This window comes from Sarcophilus harrisii, chromosome 3 (assembly GCF_902635505.1).
Source record: "Sarcophilus harrisii chromosome 3, mSarHar1.11, whole genome shotgun sequence".
Classification (NCBI taxonomy): domain Eukaryota; kingdom Metazoa; phylum Chordata; class Mammalia; order Dasyuromorphia; family Dasyuridae; genus Sarcophilus; species Sarcophilus harrisii.
In genome coordinates, this window is record NC_045428.1 from 562,153,812 (window position 1) to 562,172,453 (window position 18,642).

General features: G+C 40.9%; 1 protein-coding gene across 5 annotated transcripts in view; it reads left to right on the plus strand.

Moving 5' to 3' along the window:
- ECE1 (endothelin converting enzyme 1) overlaps window positions 1-18,642 on the plus strand; it is a 173,768-nt gene that overhangs the window by 104,465 nt on the left and 50,661 nt on the right. For 4 of the 5 annotated variants that reach the window (XM_031962676.1, XM_031962680.1, XM_031962678.1 and 1 more), the window contains exons 3-4: window positions 3,588-3,726; window positions 12,243-12,455. In XM_031962676.1, coding sequence (XP_031818536.1) covers window positions 3,588-3,726; window positions 12,243-12,455 — 352 coding nt within the window. Of the gene's footprint in view, window positions 1-95; window positions 272-3,587; window positions 3,727-12,242; window positions 12,456-18,642 lie in introns of those variants that run through there. The other variant, XM_031962681.1, reaches the window with a different exon arrangement.

The window sequence follows — 18,642 nt, forward strand, 5'->3', positions numbered from 1 at the left end:
GGGACTCAGCTTTTCAGCCAACTGCCGGGTGCACTTCCCTTAATTGTGACGCCCTTCCTGTTTAGTTCAGAGTCAGTTTGGCTGCTGACTCTTGGTGATCTGATTAAAATAGGCTGTTCCCCACACTCCCCTCCTCTTCTCTCTCCTTTCTGGTTCCTCCCAAGAATCTGGATCAGTGATTCTTGGGTGAATTCGGGATCGTCTGAAGGAACTGGGGATGGTTAGCCTGGGAAGAAGAAAACATGGAGGGAAACATGAGAGCCATATGCAGGTATTTGAAGGGCAGTCTTGGGGAAGGAGCGATTAGAGTGATTTAATTTTGCTCCAAAGGATTGGACCAGGGTGGGAGGAAGGAGAGTCAAAGTGAAAAGGTTACATCAGATTGATATAACCAGTAACATTAATTATTACTATAATATATTAGCAGCCGGCCCAAGGTGGAAGGAAGGGGCTGTCTGGGACCTAGTGGCTCCCACTTTACTGATTATTTCAATGGGATCTGAAAGATACACACACACACACACACACACACAGCTCAATCAGGAAATAAGAGAGAAGGGAAAATTAAAGAGAGAATAGATTAAGGGAGGTTCAGGTAGATAACACAGTGGATTGAGTGCAAGGCCGAATCAGGAAAATTCATCTTCCCAAGTTCAAATTTACTGGCTGTGTAACCCTTTACCCTGTTTATCTCAGTTTCTTTATCTGTAAAATGAGCTGGAGAAGGAAATGGCAAGCCACTCCAATGTCTTTGCTGAGAAAACCCTGAATGGGGTCATAAAAACTTATACTGGGACTGAACAACAACAAAAGATTAAGGGAGCGATTAGCCTTAAGTAAAACAAACTCTAACTGAGGATGTATAAAAACATTTATAGCTCTATTTTCTGTGGCAAAGAATTGGAAACTGATAGGTTGTCCATCACTGGGGAATGGCTGAACGAGTTATGGTATATGAATAGATTGGGATGGTATATGAATAGATTGGGATGTTATCGTGTAAATGAAAGGGATGATTCCAGAGAAACCTGGGAAAACTGATAGGAACTGATGCAAAGTGAAGTGAGCAGAACAAGGAGAACAATTTGTACATTGATAACAATATTGTAAAGACAATTTTTTAAAAAATCAGATCTATATTGTAATCAGCTGTGCTTCCAAAGGACTGGGGGTGGAACATCCCCAAAGTTTTAGATCATGGAATCTACCTTTTTTTTTTTTTTTTTTTTTTGGTGGGGGGTGGGAATGTGGCCAGTATAGAAATTTGTTTTGCTTTACTATACATGTTCATAGCAAGTATTTTGTTTTTTTTTCTTTTTCAGTATGATAGGGTGAGGCAAAAGTTGGAATTAGGGATGGGGGATGTCAGATTTTTGCTGGAAAAAAATTCTTAATTAGAAAAAAGTTCCCTTAAAGAATTGGCTATACTCTGGTGGGGAATGCAACGTGTACATAAATGGGATGGGTACAAGTCCCAGGAGAGGGCATAGAGTGAAATGAGAGCTGATCTTCTACCAGAAAGGCCTGATCTCATTCCTACCCTGACCCACACTGGTCTCATGACTGGGCAAGTCACCTCCTTTCTCTATGTTGCCCAAATCTCGCTGAGACTTTCACTTATAAGGTGCAGATCTGCATTTGTAGAGGGTGTGCCCTCAGCCTGGAGTTCCTTGTATTACTAAAATCACAAGGCCTTCTTTCTATTCCTCTTTCTTCCTTTATTGTCGTTTGGATTTATCCAATTCTTTGCTACCCCGTGGACCACAGCCCTTTTATCCCCCACCATCTCCCAAAGTCTGTCCAAACTCAAGTATTATGAAAGCAAAATACTATCTATTAATCCCAACCTCTGTCATCCCCTTCTCCTTTTGCCTATAATCTTTCACAAGATCAGGGTCTTTTCCAATGAATCCCATCTTCTCATTATGTAGCCAAAGTATTTAAGCTTCAACTTCAGTATTTGACGCGACAGTAGTAGCCCAAATTAATTTCTTTAAGAATTGGCTGAAGTCGGGAGGACCTGAGTTCAAATCTGGCCTCAGACACTTAACATTTCCAGCTGTGTGATCCCGGGCAAGTCACTTAACCCCAATTGCCTTAGGAAAAAAAATTGGCTGATTTAACCTCCTTGCTGTCCAAAGGACTTTCAAAAGTCTTTTCTAAATTTGAAAGTGTCCATTCATAGAGAGTAGATGGAAATTATTCAGCTGGGAGTTAGACCTTTCCCACTATAAGAGTTTATGGCTCTGTACATTAAATTCCTGCAAACATTAAGTGCCTACTATTTGCCCAGCATTATGTTGGACACTGGGGGAGACACTGAATTTATTTAAACAATAGTCCTGATCTTCATGGAAATTACAGGTAGCTCAAGTGACTCTAAAAATAAAAAAAATTAAAATAAAACTTAGTGAGTTCGTTTAGGACCTGTGCTTTCTGCAGTGTTAGACAGCTTGTTTTTGACTTGGGAGTTATGGGGGGGACTTGATGTTAAATGATTTTTCCAGGATCTGAGGCCAGATTTGAATTCACATCTTCCTGGCTTTGATTCATTCTTCTATGCTGTCTCTCATGAAATAATACATGACAAATGCATAATGTAGAAAGAAAACACTTGGTACAGTCAAAAGGGTATCAGGAACAATGGGGCTTTCTGGGATGATGAGAGAGTGGAATAATAGTTTACATTAACTTAATACTTCCTTTACAATCCTTCAACATTGGGAGTGTGCATATTAATGTTCCCATTTCGCAGATGAGAAGATATCCTAGGAGACTACATGATACATTGGAACTCAAGTCCCCAGCCCTGACACTTGTAACAATGTGACCCTGGTTAAAGCATCATTTAACTTTTCTAGGACTTAGCTTCCTCATCCATTTTATGGAAGGAGCACCAGATTTAGAATCCCAGGTTGTGGATTCAAATTCAGCACCTGCTCTCAATGGGACCGCGGTCAGGTCACATAATGTTCATCAGCCCCAGTTTCCTCATCTGTAAAATAAGGTTGGTCTGGATGACCCTTCTAGCTCAGACTACCACTTTGTAAAGCTGTGCTCTGAGAAATGGCAAGCCTGGAGTCACCCAAATCTCTGTAGCCTTCACCGGACCCTCGTACTCCCAGGAGACAGTTCTTGGCCCCTGTCTCCAAGTGGATGCAGCCGAGGTCTTGCTGGAATGTTCCCTTGAGCCTTAAAAGGTTCGGGGTCCTGCCCTTTCCTGGACTTGGTGATGGAAGAATTAGAGAAAGTTGTCTTTCTCCCCCTCCCTCCCTCCTCCACCCCATATCGAGTGACACTTTTAAAACACACAGACCCTCCTCAAGCTTAGCCGCTGGCATCCCTGGTGTTTGAGCAGCCAATCTGAGCCGTGGATCAAGGGTGGGGATTTCTTTGCCGGATTAGGGCTAATTCCCTGAGAACCAGACCCACCTGAAGGCGGAGAGCAGCCCAGATGTCTCCCTGGCATTGTTCCCACCAAGCTGACCATGTCCTCCACTGTGATGGCTGGGTGGGGAGGCTTTTGTCGCTGGGAAGGAATCTGAAGTTAATTCTTCCTCCTCCTCCTCCTCCTCCTCCTCCTGCAGGTGAACTTTCGAGGTTCCCGGAACCGGAGTTGCTGGGCCGAGAGAACCCACATCGAGAAGCGCCTCTTGGTGGTGATTGGCCTTTTGGTGCTGGGGCTGTTGGCGTCCCTGGCGGTGGTGGTCTTCCAGTACAGAACCAGTAAGTGCTAGCCCTGTCCCTCTGCTTGTCCTTCCTGCTTTTGGCCAAAACCGATCGTGGGTTCTAAGGAAACAGGACCCGGCTTCAAATCCTGCTTCTGTGGGTGACCTTTAAGCTCCCTGGGGCTCAGTCACCTCTTCTGTAAAACGGAGACCTTGTCTTCTGAGGTCCCTTTTAACTCAAAGTCTTTGATTCTGCAATTCAAAAAGGATAAGAACTAGACTTGTTGTTTCTTTAGCATAGAGAACTTTGAGATGAGGAAAATCCCTCCACAGGTACAGGTTAGAGCCTTCTCTGGACCCACAGCTGTGGTTCGCTGTGGGTCACAGCACAATAAATAGATTTTAAATGTCAGAGTCCTGAGCTGGATGCTGGGGAAGCAGTTACTGTGACAGAGGCCTTGCTCTAAGTTTGCAATCTAGAAGGGGCAGAACGACCTATGTAAAGGATGGCAGGATGGGTGGTTGCCAGCATGGCCATAAAAATTATGGTTTCAGAGCTGAAGAAGACCTTAGAGATCACCCACCTATTCTGCCCTCCCTGTTTCATGTCTAAGGAAACTGAGAAAAGTACACTGATCTGCCCAGGGTTACACAGGTGCTAAGGGTCAGAAATAGGATTTGAACTCAGATCTTCTTTACTCGAGAGCCAACAGTCTTTTAAAAATCTGAGGGGCATCTAGGTGACGCCAGGGATAGAGCACTAGCTGTGGAGTCAGGAGAACCCAAGTTCAAATCCAGTTTCACTTAATACTAGTTCTGTGAACCTGGGCAAGTTATTTAACCTTGAAAAAACATATCTCCCTCTTGGATTTAAATCCCAGATCTACCACTAATTGCCAGTGCAACTTTGAGCAAATGGCTTAATTCTTCTGAGCCTGAATTCCTGGTGAGGAAACTATATCTGTCAATCCAGATCCTTGTTAACTAGCCCTCCATTTAGCTTGAGAATTGCCTGGGACAAAGAGAGTCATGTTACCAGAGTCAATCAGTAAGCATTTATTAAGCACCTACTATATATACGAGGCACCATGCTAAGTCTTAGGAGTACCCAGAAATGCAAAAGACAGTCCCTAAAGCTTACAGGCTAATGGGAAAGTAACAAGTCAACTGATATGTACATACTGTAGAATAGTATTATACTGTGTGTATATAGATATATAATAAAATATATTGTATAATAATGGTAAATAGGGAATAAATTAACAGAAGGAAGACTCTAGACAAATGGGATTAGGAAAGGTGGAAAGAAAGCAGGACTTTAGTTGGGACTTGAAGGAAGTCAGGGAATCCAGGAGGCAGAAGTGAGAAAGGGAGAGCATTTTAAGCATGGGCACCAGTCAGAGAAAATACCCAGTGTTGGGAAATGAAGGGGCAGGGCTAGCCTCAGAACTAGGGGGATTCAGAGGCCGGGTCTCCCTGATGGGAGATCCCCCTACCGCACCATCTTCTCGTTCTCGTTGTTATTTATCAAGACGTTGCTGAATGCAGCACAGCCAGGGGGCCCGGCCCAGCCTGAGCAGTCCCATGCTTTCTCCTCAACTAACTAGGTGAGGACGGTAGCCTGGTGTTCCTGCCAACGAAACTGGTTACCTAGTGAGTTCTGGCACCAGCCATGTCTGAGCAAACATCAAGCCCGTCAGTGCAAATCCTCTGATTAGCCTTGAGGTCCCCACCTATGAGTTATGTCTGGGCGCCTCTGTACATATTTGTTCATATTTCAGAGCAATCCTCCCTGGCGTGGACTGCAGGTGCCTTTACAACACCAACAGCAAAATAAAGAGCAGGTTGTTTCTGAAGATTTTCTCAGGCTCTCCACAAAGGGGCCGACCGGTCAGTGTTTCAGGAAGGGAGGGAGAGAAAGAGGGGCTGAGAATGAGTTCTCCTCGTGGCCTTCTCCAAGGCCATCTGTGTGTATCAGCAGGCAAACAAGTGCTTTCTCTGGTAAGAGAGAATGAATGCCAAGGAAAACAGACGGAGATACAGGGAAAGACAAAGAATGAGTGAGTGGGGGAGGAGAGGGAAGGAAGAAGAGACAGAGAGATAAAAGAGAAGAAAGAAGGAAAGAAAGAGAGGGGGAGGGAAGGAGAGGGAAGAAGAGAGAGAAGAAAGCTTGAAAGAGAGAGGGAAAGAAAAAGAGGGAGGAATAAGAGGGAGGGAAAGAGGGAAGAAGAGCTGGAGAAAGAGAAGAGAGATTGAAAGAGAAAGGGAGGGAGGGAGAGAGAGAAGAGAGAAAGGTTGAAAGAGAGAGGGAGAGGCAGAGAGAGAAAAAAAGACAAAGAGAGAGGGAGATTCAGAGAGACAGAAAGATTTAGAGAGAGATTCAGAAAGAGAAAACAATTGAGATGTTAAACACAATGGGGTAATGAAAAGACTTGGCTCTGTATCACACTAATTGTATAGTGGTGGACAACTCACTTCCCTTCTGATCCTCATCCCTAAAATGGGCATAAGAAAACTATCCCTCTCCAAGGGACATTTTTCAAGAGCTCTGGAAATGGGAGGTATTTGCCTGGTCCTTAAAATCAAGCCTGGAAAGCTAAATTCCTGAGATATGAGTCTTTCCTGCTGTTATGGAAATCCCTCCTCTTTGTCATCAGAAGTTAATAAGCTCCCAGGTCACCTTCTAGAGCCCTAGGTGGCCCTGTGATTACAAAGGGAGAGGAGGCCAGAACCTGCCAACCCACACCCTCCTTTTCACTTTCAGAGGCCTCTTAGAGGGTCAATAGTCCTTATTACTCAAGAAGTTGTAGCCTCCACCCTCTGCTACTTCCAGAACAAGCAGCCAGCATCCGATTTGTAATTCACAGTTACAAGAGCTCTCACTGAATCCAATCTGTACCCTTCCTACCCTCTCTGACAAGTAGTCATCCATCTTCTGCTTAAATACATCTAGTGATGGGGAACTCACCATGAATCATGAGAGCCCATTCTAATGTAAGGCACATACCTCTAATTATTAGGAAGTTGTTCCCAATATTAGATTAAATCAACTTTTCCACCATTTAGGATTATTATAGGATCAAATATTTAGAGCTGGAAGTGATTTTAGTGGGAGGTAATCCAAGAATTCCATATTTTACAGATGGAGTTAAGTAATTTACCTAAGGTTGTGCAAGAAATAAATAGAAGGGTCAGCTAGGTAGTGCAGTGGATAGAGCAACAGCCCTAAAGTCAAGAATACCTGAGTTCCAATCTGGTCTCAGACAGTTAAGACTTCCTGACTGTGTGACCCTGAGCAAGTCACTTAACCCCAATTGCCTCAGCAAAAAAAAAAAAAAAAATAATAATAATAATAATAAAGAAGTAGAAAAGGCAGGTCTAAAAAATCAACAGCTATTCAGTTGCACCATAGTACCTTGGTCCTCATTTTACACAGGTGGAGAAACTACATGTTTGGGGAAGGTATGTGATTTGCCCCTGGTTACATACTCAAAGAAAAACACATGGAAGTCCCAGGACTCTTGGAGTATATAGTCTTGGAGGAACTAGATACGTGAACAGTTTAACAACATGTCAGAGAAAGTGTTTGAGTCCAGTTTAGTTCTCTATCTGTTATGTTGCTGTCTCCCTCTCTCTGTTTCCCCTCATCAATGGTCATCCAGTCTGAAGGATATCTATTGGTTGGGGATGGAGGAAACTACCTCCTGAGGCATCCCCCCCACTTTTGGATATCTCCAATGGTTAGAAACTTTTCCCGCCATCAGACTGAAATCAACCTTTCCCACTCTTGCTTACTGCTCTCTGATCTGCCCTCTGGGGCAGACAGACAAGGCTAATTCCTTTCCAAGTGATAGTCCTTGAAATATTTGAGAATAGCTCTCATATCTCCCCTGAATCTTCCCTTCAGTTCCTTTAATAGCTTCTCAGATTGACCTTATGTCAACATCCATGACTCACCGCTATGATTTCTTAAGAGGAAAAACTAAGGAGACCGAAAAGGATTATAGGTTTAAAGTTGGAGGGGATCTTAGAAGCCATTGAATCCAACCCCCCCGCCCCCATTTATTGTATCTCAGAAAACAGAAAAAGAGGTTAAATGATAGCCAGCGTCAGGTGCATTTGAATCTAAGAGAGATAAGAATCTTATGCTCAGGGCTAAGGTAGGAAGACAGACAGACCAACCACTTGGCTCCAAGCCTCCAACCTTGACAAGGCTTTATCTCCTTTCTGAGTTGTTGTCTGCAGCCCATTATACAGCTTCTCCCAAGTAATAAACTTAGATTCACCCATGAGACCATATAAGACTCTGCCCTAGTATACAATAGAACTGAAGTATTATAGCAGCAATTACCTGAATAAACAGGAGATAATGGTTTACTGTCTATCAACTTTGCTAGATGAGCTCTGTTGATCAGATTAAATTGTCTTTGAGGATGAAGAAGGACTGAAATGTCATTGGATTTAGAGATAGCAAGGACTTTAGCCACTGTGTATTCCAGTCCTCCTCATTTTTGCAGAAGTGAAAATGCAGAAAAAGAAAGGAACTTGTCCATGGTTATACAAGCTATAAAAATAAATAAATAGGAAAGCCTACAGATCCAAGTCTACTAACTGGTTTTCAGTAACACTTTCAACCATATTCCCTGTTCAATTCAATTCAATATATATTCCCTGTTGGGTAAGTGAGCTGGGCATGTAGCAAATATCCAACAAACACTGACACAGATCAATTTAATTCAGTAAACATCAATTAATTCTTACATTTAACCCTAATATTTCTATCTCCCAACAATTTTGTGAGATAAAGGACTAATATTTCCATTTTACCACTGAGGAAGCTGACTGTCTTTTGCCATTTTTTGCATCTTTAATATTTAGCTGAGTGGCAGGAATATAACAGCGGTATTTAAAAATGTGCATTGACTGACACCAAGATTTGAATTTAGATCTTGCTACCATGTGTTTTTATGCCTCCATGACTGTGTTCCTTTATCTCCTATGATAAAAGTGCCCTAATTTCTTTTCTCTTCCTTTTTATTTTTTATGTTTCTACCCATTATTTAAAACCCAAGTCTATTCATTCCCACAATCAATAAGTGAATTTTCCTCAGCCTTCCAAGTAGTTTTGGGCCTTTCTAATGTACTCTTTTTTCTTTCCAAATTTTCTGTCTTTATTGTGTTGCTTTTATAAATGAGTTAACATTTGTAAAGCTTTTTGTCAGCCTTAAAACAATGTACTTTTCACAATAGTTCATTATAATAGCATTTTTACAAGGTACTTTATGATTTGAAGATGCTTTACAGATGTGATCTTCTTTGTTCCTCACAACAACTCTGGGATATAGCTGCTATTATTATCCTCATGAACTTGGGTCTTCAGAACCCCATTGGCTGTATCACCCAGCTGCCCATGTAGTACTGTGTATCATAGTGATCTGTATCTGTGTTATACTGAGAAGCAGCAAAATTTAGTGGATTGAGTACTGGACTTACTATCAGGAAAATCTCTGTTCAAATCCTTCTTCTGACATGTATTAACAAATCATGTTAGCTTCATTTAGGGCCCACTTTTGACATCTGTCATTACCCCAATAACTGTTATTCAGTGAGGTGATTCAGGCCAATTCCAATAGACTTGTGATGGAGAGAGCCATCTGCATCCAGGGAGAGAACTATGGGTACTGAAATGTGGATCACAACATAATATTTTCACCTTTGTTGTTGTTTGTTTGCTTGTTTTTTCTTTCTTTCTCATTTTTTTTCCTTTTTGATCTGATTTTTCTTGTGTAGCATGATAAATGTGGAAATATGTATAGAAGAATTATTTAACCTATATTAGATCACTTGCTGTGTAGGGGAGGGAGAGGAGGGAAGGGAAGGAAAAATAAAGAAATAAAAAGCAGAGTAGTTATAAAGTTCATGTGAGATAGTATATGTAAAATGCCTTTCAAATTTTAGGATGTCATACAAATAATGATAATTGTTATCAATGTTATTAGATAGTATATTAATATAAGGAACCAAGGGCCAGCCTCAGGACTAAGAAGACCTGGGTTCAAGTTTCACCTGTTATACATACTTGCTATATAACAGTGGGTAACTCACTTAATCTCTCAATGTTCTGCACAGCTCTCTAAGACTGTTAGTCTATGTTCCAATGTATCTTTATTTGTTTTGTTAAATATTTACCAATTACATTTTAATCTGGTTGAGGCAATACTCCAGAGTGTTGCCCAGTTGAGAAGGGGAAAGATTGGGGGATAACAATAATGAATTCTGTTTTAGATATAATGAGTTTGAGTTGTCTATGGGATATCCAGTTTGAGATATCCAAAAGATAGTTGGTGATGCTTAACTGAAGGTCAGGGATAGATAAGTAAATAGGAGAATCATCCCTATAGAAATGATCATTAGATCCATGGGAGCTGATGTGGTCACTATATGTGATAACAGAGAGGGAAGAAAAGATGGCCCAGGACATACTCTTAGGGGACACAATGGATAGAAAATGTATGTGTGTATGTGTGTGTACAAACCAATCCTTAATAGATAAGTAATCAAAGGATGTGAGCAAATTGCTCTCAAAAGAGTAATTGCAAACTATTAACATTCATATGAAGAAATTTTTCAGATTTCTGATACTAAGAGAAATGCACATTTAAAAAAACCTTGAGGTTTTACTCATACCCAACAAACTGATCAATATGACAAAACATGGGAAAAGTCAATGTTGAAAGAATGATGGGAAAATAGGTATACTGCTGCATTGTTGATGGAACTATGAATCACTACAATCCCTTGGTAGTATGAAAATAAAGTGAGTAAAATGCTCATAATCTTTGAACCAGAAATTCCAGTAGTAGGCTTATACTTCAAGGAGAATACTCATTGATAAGAAGAAAGAATATAATATATACCAATCTATATATACCAAAATATTTACAGTAGCACTACTTAATAGTTGCAAAGAACTGGAAACAAAGCAAGTTTCCATTGATTAAGGAGTATTATTTATCATGAACATAATGCATGTAGAAAAGTTTGGGAAAAAATTCCATGAACTGATGCAACCGGTTGGAAATCAGCAGAGGGAAAAAAAATCTACACAATTAGGACAGCTAGATGCATCAGTAGATAGAGTGCCAGCCCTGGAGTCAGGAGGACTTAAGTTCAAATCTGGTCTCAGACACTTAATAGTCATTAGCTATATGACGAAGGGCAAGTCATTAAGCCCAAATTATCTTGCCAAAAAAAAAAAAGCAATACAATGACTACAGTGATACAAATAGAAAAGAAAAACTACAAATAATTAAGACAGAACGTTGTAATTTATAAACTACAAGATGGCTCCAAAGAAATGAGAAGACGTCCACAACCCCTCTGCGGAGATAGGAAGTACCCATGTGTTGTACATTACACTTATTTCAGAATTTTTTCTTTCTTTTCGTTCTTTTAAAATATGATGTGTTATATATTGGACTACTTGCCATCTAGGGGAGGGCATGGGGGAAGAGGAATAGAAATTGGAACACAAGGTTTTGCAAGGGCTAATGTTGAAGAATTGTCCATGCATATGTTTTGAAAAATAAAAAAGCTTTATTACATTTTTTTTAAAAAAATACGATATGTTATAAAAGATGGATTTCTAAGAGGGAGAGAGGTAAAGGTATGAAGGGAAATCCTAAAGATAAACAAAAGATATCAATAAAAAAATTTTTTTAAGAGAAATTATTAGCAGCTTTGGAAGGAATCATTTCAGTGGGATGATGAAGTCAGGAGCTAGTCTGAAGATTTAGAAGAGAGTAAGAAGAAAAGAAGTTCCCTCTGCTAATAAAATCCCAGATCCCTATCCTTATACTATTAATGGCGAGAATGGTAGCACTAATAGTAGTAGCAGTAATATTAGCAGTAGTAGTAGAAGTAGCAGCATTAATAGTAGTGGCAGCAGCAGTGGAAGCAACAAGCAGCAGCAAAAGCAGCTTTAGTAAATAGTAGTAGTATAGTAGCAAGAGCAAGAGTAGCAGTAGTAGTTAGAGTATTAAGTAACAATAGTAGCAACAATAAGCAGCAGTAGCAAGAGCAATAGTAACAGTAATAGTAAGAGTACTAAGTAACAATAGTAGCAACAATAACAGCAGCAGCAGCAATAATAATAGCACATAGTAGCAGTAGTAGTAGTAGATAGCAGTAGGTAACAGCAGCAGCAACAGTATTATACCCTACTAGAAAAATAAGGTTTTCTGAGGGCAAATTCCACATCTCTAAATCTGTCCCAGCATCCCAAACAGTTCTCTACTTATACTCAATTAATAAATTTGATAGTAAACATTTCTTAAATGTTCACTGTGTGACAGTGAACCACAATGAAAGAAACCTTTTAATGAGCTTACATTCTATTCATGTAGTAGATTAATATTCATGTTAATAATCATTTTTCTAATGAAACCATACCTAATACTTAAGCCAGTACCTAGCATATAATAGGTACTTAATAAATATTTATTCATGGATCAATTGATGATTCATCAGCATGCTCCACAGACTCTCGTTGACCTCTTGTCTCCCTTTCCCCAGGACCTCCTGCTCTGTGTCTGAGTGAGGCTTGCATCTCAGTGACCAGCTCCATCCTGAGCTCCTTGGACCAAACAGTGGACCCCTGCCAGGACTTCTTCAGCTATGCTTGTGGGGGCTGGATAAAGGCTAACCCTGTGCCCGATGGCCACTCTCGATGGGGGACTTTCAACAACCTCTGGGAACACAATCAGGCCATCATGAAGCATCTCTTGGGTGAGTCCCTCCTAGTGTCAGGGGAGGGGGGAAAGTTAGGACAAGGAGGAGGGGTCAAACTATAAAAAGACGAAATTTGGAGCACTACTGACCCCAAGTCAAAGCATCTGCTGGGGGAAGCTGGGTGAGACAATAGAGTAGAGGAAGACCTAAGTGTCAAATTAGACACTTCCTACTTGTATGACCTTGGACAAGTCCCTTAATTTGTCTGCCTCAGTTCTGTAAAATGGGGATAATAATAGTGTCACACACTTCCTTCTTGTATGACCCTGGACAAGTCCCTTTTTCTGTCTGCCTCAGTTCTGTAAAATGGGGAAAATATAGTGTGAAGGCATCAGGTAGGTATCAGGATGTCACCTCTGAAAGAATTCAGGCAGTCTCCAATTGAGGCAAAGGCATTGGAATGAAATTTATGCACTCGGTGGGTCAGCCAAGCTCCCTGAAGGAGTCATCAGCCCAACAAAGCAAGACAAGGGATTTCATAGAGTAAAGAGTTCTGTACATCACAAAATATGTATGTTCTAAAGTTATAGGAAGAGCTTGCTAACATGGGGAGTCCTAAAGCCTTGACAGAACTCTGCATGTGGTTACCCAGAATGGACAGAAAAGCCCACGGGCTGAGGGGTAATTTATATATGTTAAATGATCTATAATTAGCATAGGTTCATCCAAAGACAGCAAAAAAGGGGAATTGTGCAGGTGCCATGTTGGAGGATTTATTGGGGTTTGCAGTCCAGTGTCCTGTTCTACATCCTGTGGGTGCTACTTTCTTATTGGGGTTATGTTTTATGGTAACCATCATGTGGTAACCTGGTGATCTGCTTACAGAACATAGCCGTCTGCTCATTGTTCTAGTGAGACCCATGATTAATGATTTCTGTGGGACTCAGGGCTGAGGCAGGTTTGAACTGAGGCAGGCTGGAAACAACAATCAGAATCCCATCAATAGTACCTTCCTCCCCGGGTTGTTGTCAGGGTAAAATGAGTTCATAATTGTAAAGTGTTTAGCACAATGCCTGTAAGCAATGGAAAGGGTTTCCCTTTGACTTAAGTTCACATAGAAAATAAGGGAAATAGGCCTTTACTCCCAGTAAAAGAGATACTACTAGGGAGTACTGAGTATTGGAAAAATTGGTCTTTTCTTCTGAATTTTCCTCCAAATTATACATATATGTGTGTGTGTGTGTGTGTGTGTGTGTGTATTTTTTTTCTGAAGCAATTGGGGTTATGTGACTTGCTTAGGATCACACATCTAAGAAGTGTTAAGTGTCTGAGGCCATATTTGAACTCAGGTCCTCCTGACTTCAGGTCTGGCACTCTATCCATTGTACCACCTAGCTGTCCCCCCTCTAATTTTAAAAAGAAAAAAAAGTTTTGTACATTGTCATCTAACTTTTAAATATCTCTAGCAAGGGGGAACCCTTTACCTCTGGAGGTGGCCCTTTCCACTTTTGAACCATTCAATTGTTAGAGTTGTTTCTGACTTCAAACCTAAATCCAGCTTACTGCAAAGTAGAGTATAGTGGCGAGGACCCTGGACTGCAGGCAGCAGACCTGGGTTTGAGTGCCTTTCTCGCTGAGTGAGCATTGACAAATCAGGATCTCTGAATGGTCAGTTTTATCATACATAAATAAGGGGGTTCAACTGGATAATCCCTTCCCAGTCTAAGATTTGGTGATTCCCTAAGTTATAAGTAGATGAAAATACTATTGAATCTACACAGTATAAAGGCAAAGGCATCATTGTTCAATGTGGTAGTTAAATCAGTGTCTACATCTCATCACTGTCCTTTTGCCTCTCTGATTGGAGAGGTGGGCCATGAATTCCACACCAGCCTTTCAGGAGAGAATCCAGCCCAGACATCATTTCTCACCTGCCTGGACTTTAGCATTTCTTTAACTTCTCCTTCCACTGCTTTTCATCTTCCTCTTATGTGTTAGCTTGTAGATATATCCCTGGGGGGAGGGGAACTATTTTTCCTTTTTTGTATTTGTATCCCCAGCTCTTAGCACAGTGAGTGGGGCATAGTAGGTGCTTAATGTGTTTATTGACTCTTGCCAAATAGAACTCACAACAAAGTTAATAAAATACACTTTGAATGTTCTGCCCAATTTGTTACTGTGCTACATGGTAATGGCTCACAAATAGCAGGTAATTTAAATTAAAATTACTATGTCTTGCATTACTTATTTTCTTTTTAGAACAACAATTTAAGTTCTCTGTGTATGTGTCTCTCCCTCACTCTCTTCCTCTTTTTCTCCCTCTCTTTTTGTGTCTCTGTCTCTCCGCCTCTCTGTGTGTCTATGTATGTCTTTCTCTGTGTCTGTCTCTGTGTGTTTCTCTCCCACTCTCTCCATGTCTCTCTCTGTCTACCTGTCTCTGTCTCTCTATTTCCCTCTTTCTCTTTCCTCCACCTCTGTCTCTATCTCTTTCTTCCTCTCTCCTCCTTCTCCCTTTCTTTCTCTCTCCCTCTGTGTGTGTGTGTCTCTCTCTCTGTCTCTCTGTGAGCTCTCTGTTTGTCTTTCTGTCTCTCCCTCTCCATCTTCCTTTCTTTCTTTTCTCCACATCTCTCTTTCTTTCTCTCCCCTTTTCTGTCTCTCCCTCTCTGTCTGTCTGCTTCTGTATCTCTTTCATTCACTCTCACTCTTGCTGCCTTTCTTCCATCTCTTCTCTCCCTCCACTCCTCTCACACACATATATTCTAACTCACATTAAAAGACCAAGATCCTGTATTTGATGCATCCCCCAAAGTTATGGCCCGAGGCTGAGGTTCACCTGTCCTTTCCCTCTTGACATTTCTTTTAGCTAAAGGAGCCCCAAGTGTTCTGGGAGGCAGGTACTATTATGATTATCCCCATTTTTACAATTGGAGAAACTGAGGAAGACACAGGTTAAATGACCAGTATCTGAGACAAGATTTAAATTCAGCTCTTCTTCCAAATTCCATCACTCTACTCACCTTGTCACATAGCTGCCTCTGGACAAGTCAGTATTCTAGAAAGACCACTTGATGGTGAGTCAGAGAACCAGGACTCCAGCCCAGCTGACAACTTAATTGCCTAGGAATCTCTAGAGTCAGGGTTAATTGAGTCCTACAGGTCTGTTTCCTTCTCTCTGAAGAAGAGGCCCTCTGGACAGAAGGATACTATGGTCTCTTCTAACTCTGAATGAAGGATTCTTAACCTGGGACCTGTGCATGTGGTTTTTGTTGATCCTTTTAAGTATTTTCATCTTCCTTTTGAGTGTTGTCTTCTTCTGTAAGCTACTTGAGGTTAGGGATTGTCTTTCAATATAACTGTTTTCTTTTGCAATTTAATTTTATGCATTTAAAAACATTCTCCTGAAAGGGTCCTTAGGATTCACCCGTCCCCAGATGGGTCCGTGACATAACAAATATTAAGAACCCTTAGACTAAATCCTGTGATACAAAAGTTTACTTTTGTATGGTCATCATACACAAGTCATGGAAGAGTGGATATTAAAGTAGAATGGCTTTGTGTCTCTGTTCCCTAAGTTACAGTCCCAGCTCAGGTTTGGCTGAATGATGAGGAAGGAAGAGAGCTGAATTGTGAAGAGATGGACAGATTAGTTTGTGGTTACCATCAAGCTGTACCAGTCACATCCGCATACCACCTTAGGCTTTTAAAATTATTTACATCCCTTATTTCATTTGAGCTTTACGACAGCCCTGGGAGGCAGACTCTGTTATGAGGACAGTTATGTATTGAAAGGGTTGGGAAGACTTTGCTAGCAAGGGAGATATGCTCCTTCTCCCTGCTCAGATGAAGAAGGAGGAGACAGATTGATAAGGGAACGATAGAACAGTCAAAGTTCTCAGTAAAAAATGTGGTCTGATTAAGTAGAAAGAACATTAGATTTGGATTCAAAAGAGCTGAATGCCAGACAGACATGCAGTAATCTTTATTAGGTGCTTACTGTATACTACATAAATATAAGTGAAAAGAAAGACAACCCCTGCCTTCCATGAGTTTCCATTCTAATGGAGAAGACCAGACCTAACCAGAAGCCAAAGAACAGGTGGTGCCTTTCTCTCCATCATCAGCACAGCTACTTAGTACCTATGTAGTCTTGAACATCTCCAAATTTCAGTTTTCTCTTCTATAAAATGAATACTGTAATATTTGTTCTAAGTACTTCACAGGGTCATTATAAGGAAAGTTCTTTATAAGGAAATGTGCTTTGTAGGTCCTAATATGTGTAGAAATGGGAGTTATTTTTTTGTTAGGTATAGAAGCCAGATGAGGTGTTAATATTGTAGCTATAAGATCTGGATCTCCAAAGTCCTCAAGGGCACCTTGCCCTTTATTAACCATAAAACAAATAAATCTGGCTGTGAAACTTTATATATCAAGTCAGCTATTTGTAATATATTGATTGGTTTTGTTGATTTTTTCCCCCTTCTTAAAAAAACTGTTTTTTTTGCTATAAGGGGAAGAGAATAAAGGGAAAAGATATAGGTGAGGTAAAACCACCTGGGGCTGCATGGGAAGAACTTATGTCTCTGGGTAACTGAACCATGTCCATCATATTGAAAGCAAACATTCCAGACTGCCCTGGTGTGAGATGTAGGGCACAAACAAAGCTCTAGTGTTTCTTTTGTTGGCAGTGGGGCCCAGCCACACTGGATGACACTGAATGGAATTAATAACAGACCCATTCAGGACAGAACTATGGTGGCAGCTCTTGACCTGGGAGCTGCACTGTCCCCCAAGGACTATTCTATTCTCTTTGAAAGGTGAGAGAGAGAGAGAGATTTTATATTTTTAAACATTACAATTGCAAAAAAAAAATATTTCTCCCTAGACCACAAACTTATTGGAAAGGAAAAGTGTTCCATTCAAACTTGTGGAATTTTAGTTAGAGAAAGCCTTAGAATACAGAATACCAGAGCAGAAAGGGCCTTTAAGAATCCAGAATGGGAGAGACACAGAGACCTTGGGATATAGAAAATTAGAACAGAAAACATCATATCAGGCAAGAGTCTTAGAATCTAAGATGTCCCAATATAAATATCAGAGTTAGGAGGGATCTTAGATTGTCTGAACAGGAAGGAACCTTAGAATGTAGAATGTCAAAGATGAAAAGAGCAGAATTGAAAAGAAACCTAAAACATAAAATGCCAGAACTGAAAGGAACCTGAGAATATAGGATGTCAAAATGGGAAAGGACCTTGAAACTTAGGATATAGAATGCCATAGGTTTATAGGGGACCATAGAATATAGAATATTAGATAGAACCTAAGTTTTAAAGGTAGAAGGAAACCTAAGAAAACAATCGGAATTAAAAGGGCCCTTAAAACATAGAATGTCAGAGCAAGAAGGGTACTTAAAACTTAGAATGTCAGAGGTGGGAGGGATCTCAGAACACAGAATGGCAGAGTTAGGAGGGCCCTTAGAACATAGAATGTAAAGCTGGGTGGGCCCTTAGAACATTGGATGTCAGAGCCAGGAGGCCCTTAGAACCCAGGATGTCATGGCTGGACCCTAAAATGTAGAACATCAAAGCAGAAAACAACTAAACAGAGATCATTGGATTCAAAGGAAATCTGGGAATCATCTGGAACAGCCGCTTCATTCTCTAATAATAGTGTGGAGAAAAAAAGTGACTTTCCAAGGATCCTGGAGCTGACAATGGCAGAGCCAGGACTAATATTCATATTTCTGATACCATCCAGAGTTCTTTCTGCCTTTCCATTTCTGTTAGTTTTTAAAATGCAGTCCTTGAGCCTGTTTGTTAAGAAACATGCAGATGCAGACACACACTCACAGACACATCCCTTTGGGTGGAGACCATCACAGTTGTCTTAACTCCCTGGGACTTGGGTGAGAAATTGGTAGGGCAGGTTCTCCAGGCCATTTCCCAAAGGAAAGCCCCTGTGCCCAGCAAAGCAGGACTTTAATTGAAGCTGTGCCCTCTGCTTCCCACTGTCAGACAGGGTGTAAATGATTAAGGAGCTTTCTAAGCTGCCCAGAGAGCCGTTCACAGTCAACTGAAGGGACAGCTGCTTTTTGTCACTGCAATCCCGCCAGGGTTGTGGGCCAGGTATTTAGCTACAAGACAGCCCAGAGTTGGCAGAAAAGCTTCTTCCTAAAGTAGTTTCCTCCCAGTAAGATTTGGCTCTGTTTTAGGGTAAGAACCCTAGACTTGGGAGTCAGGAATCTCCA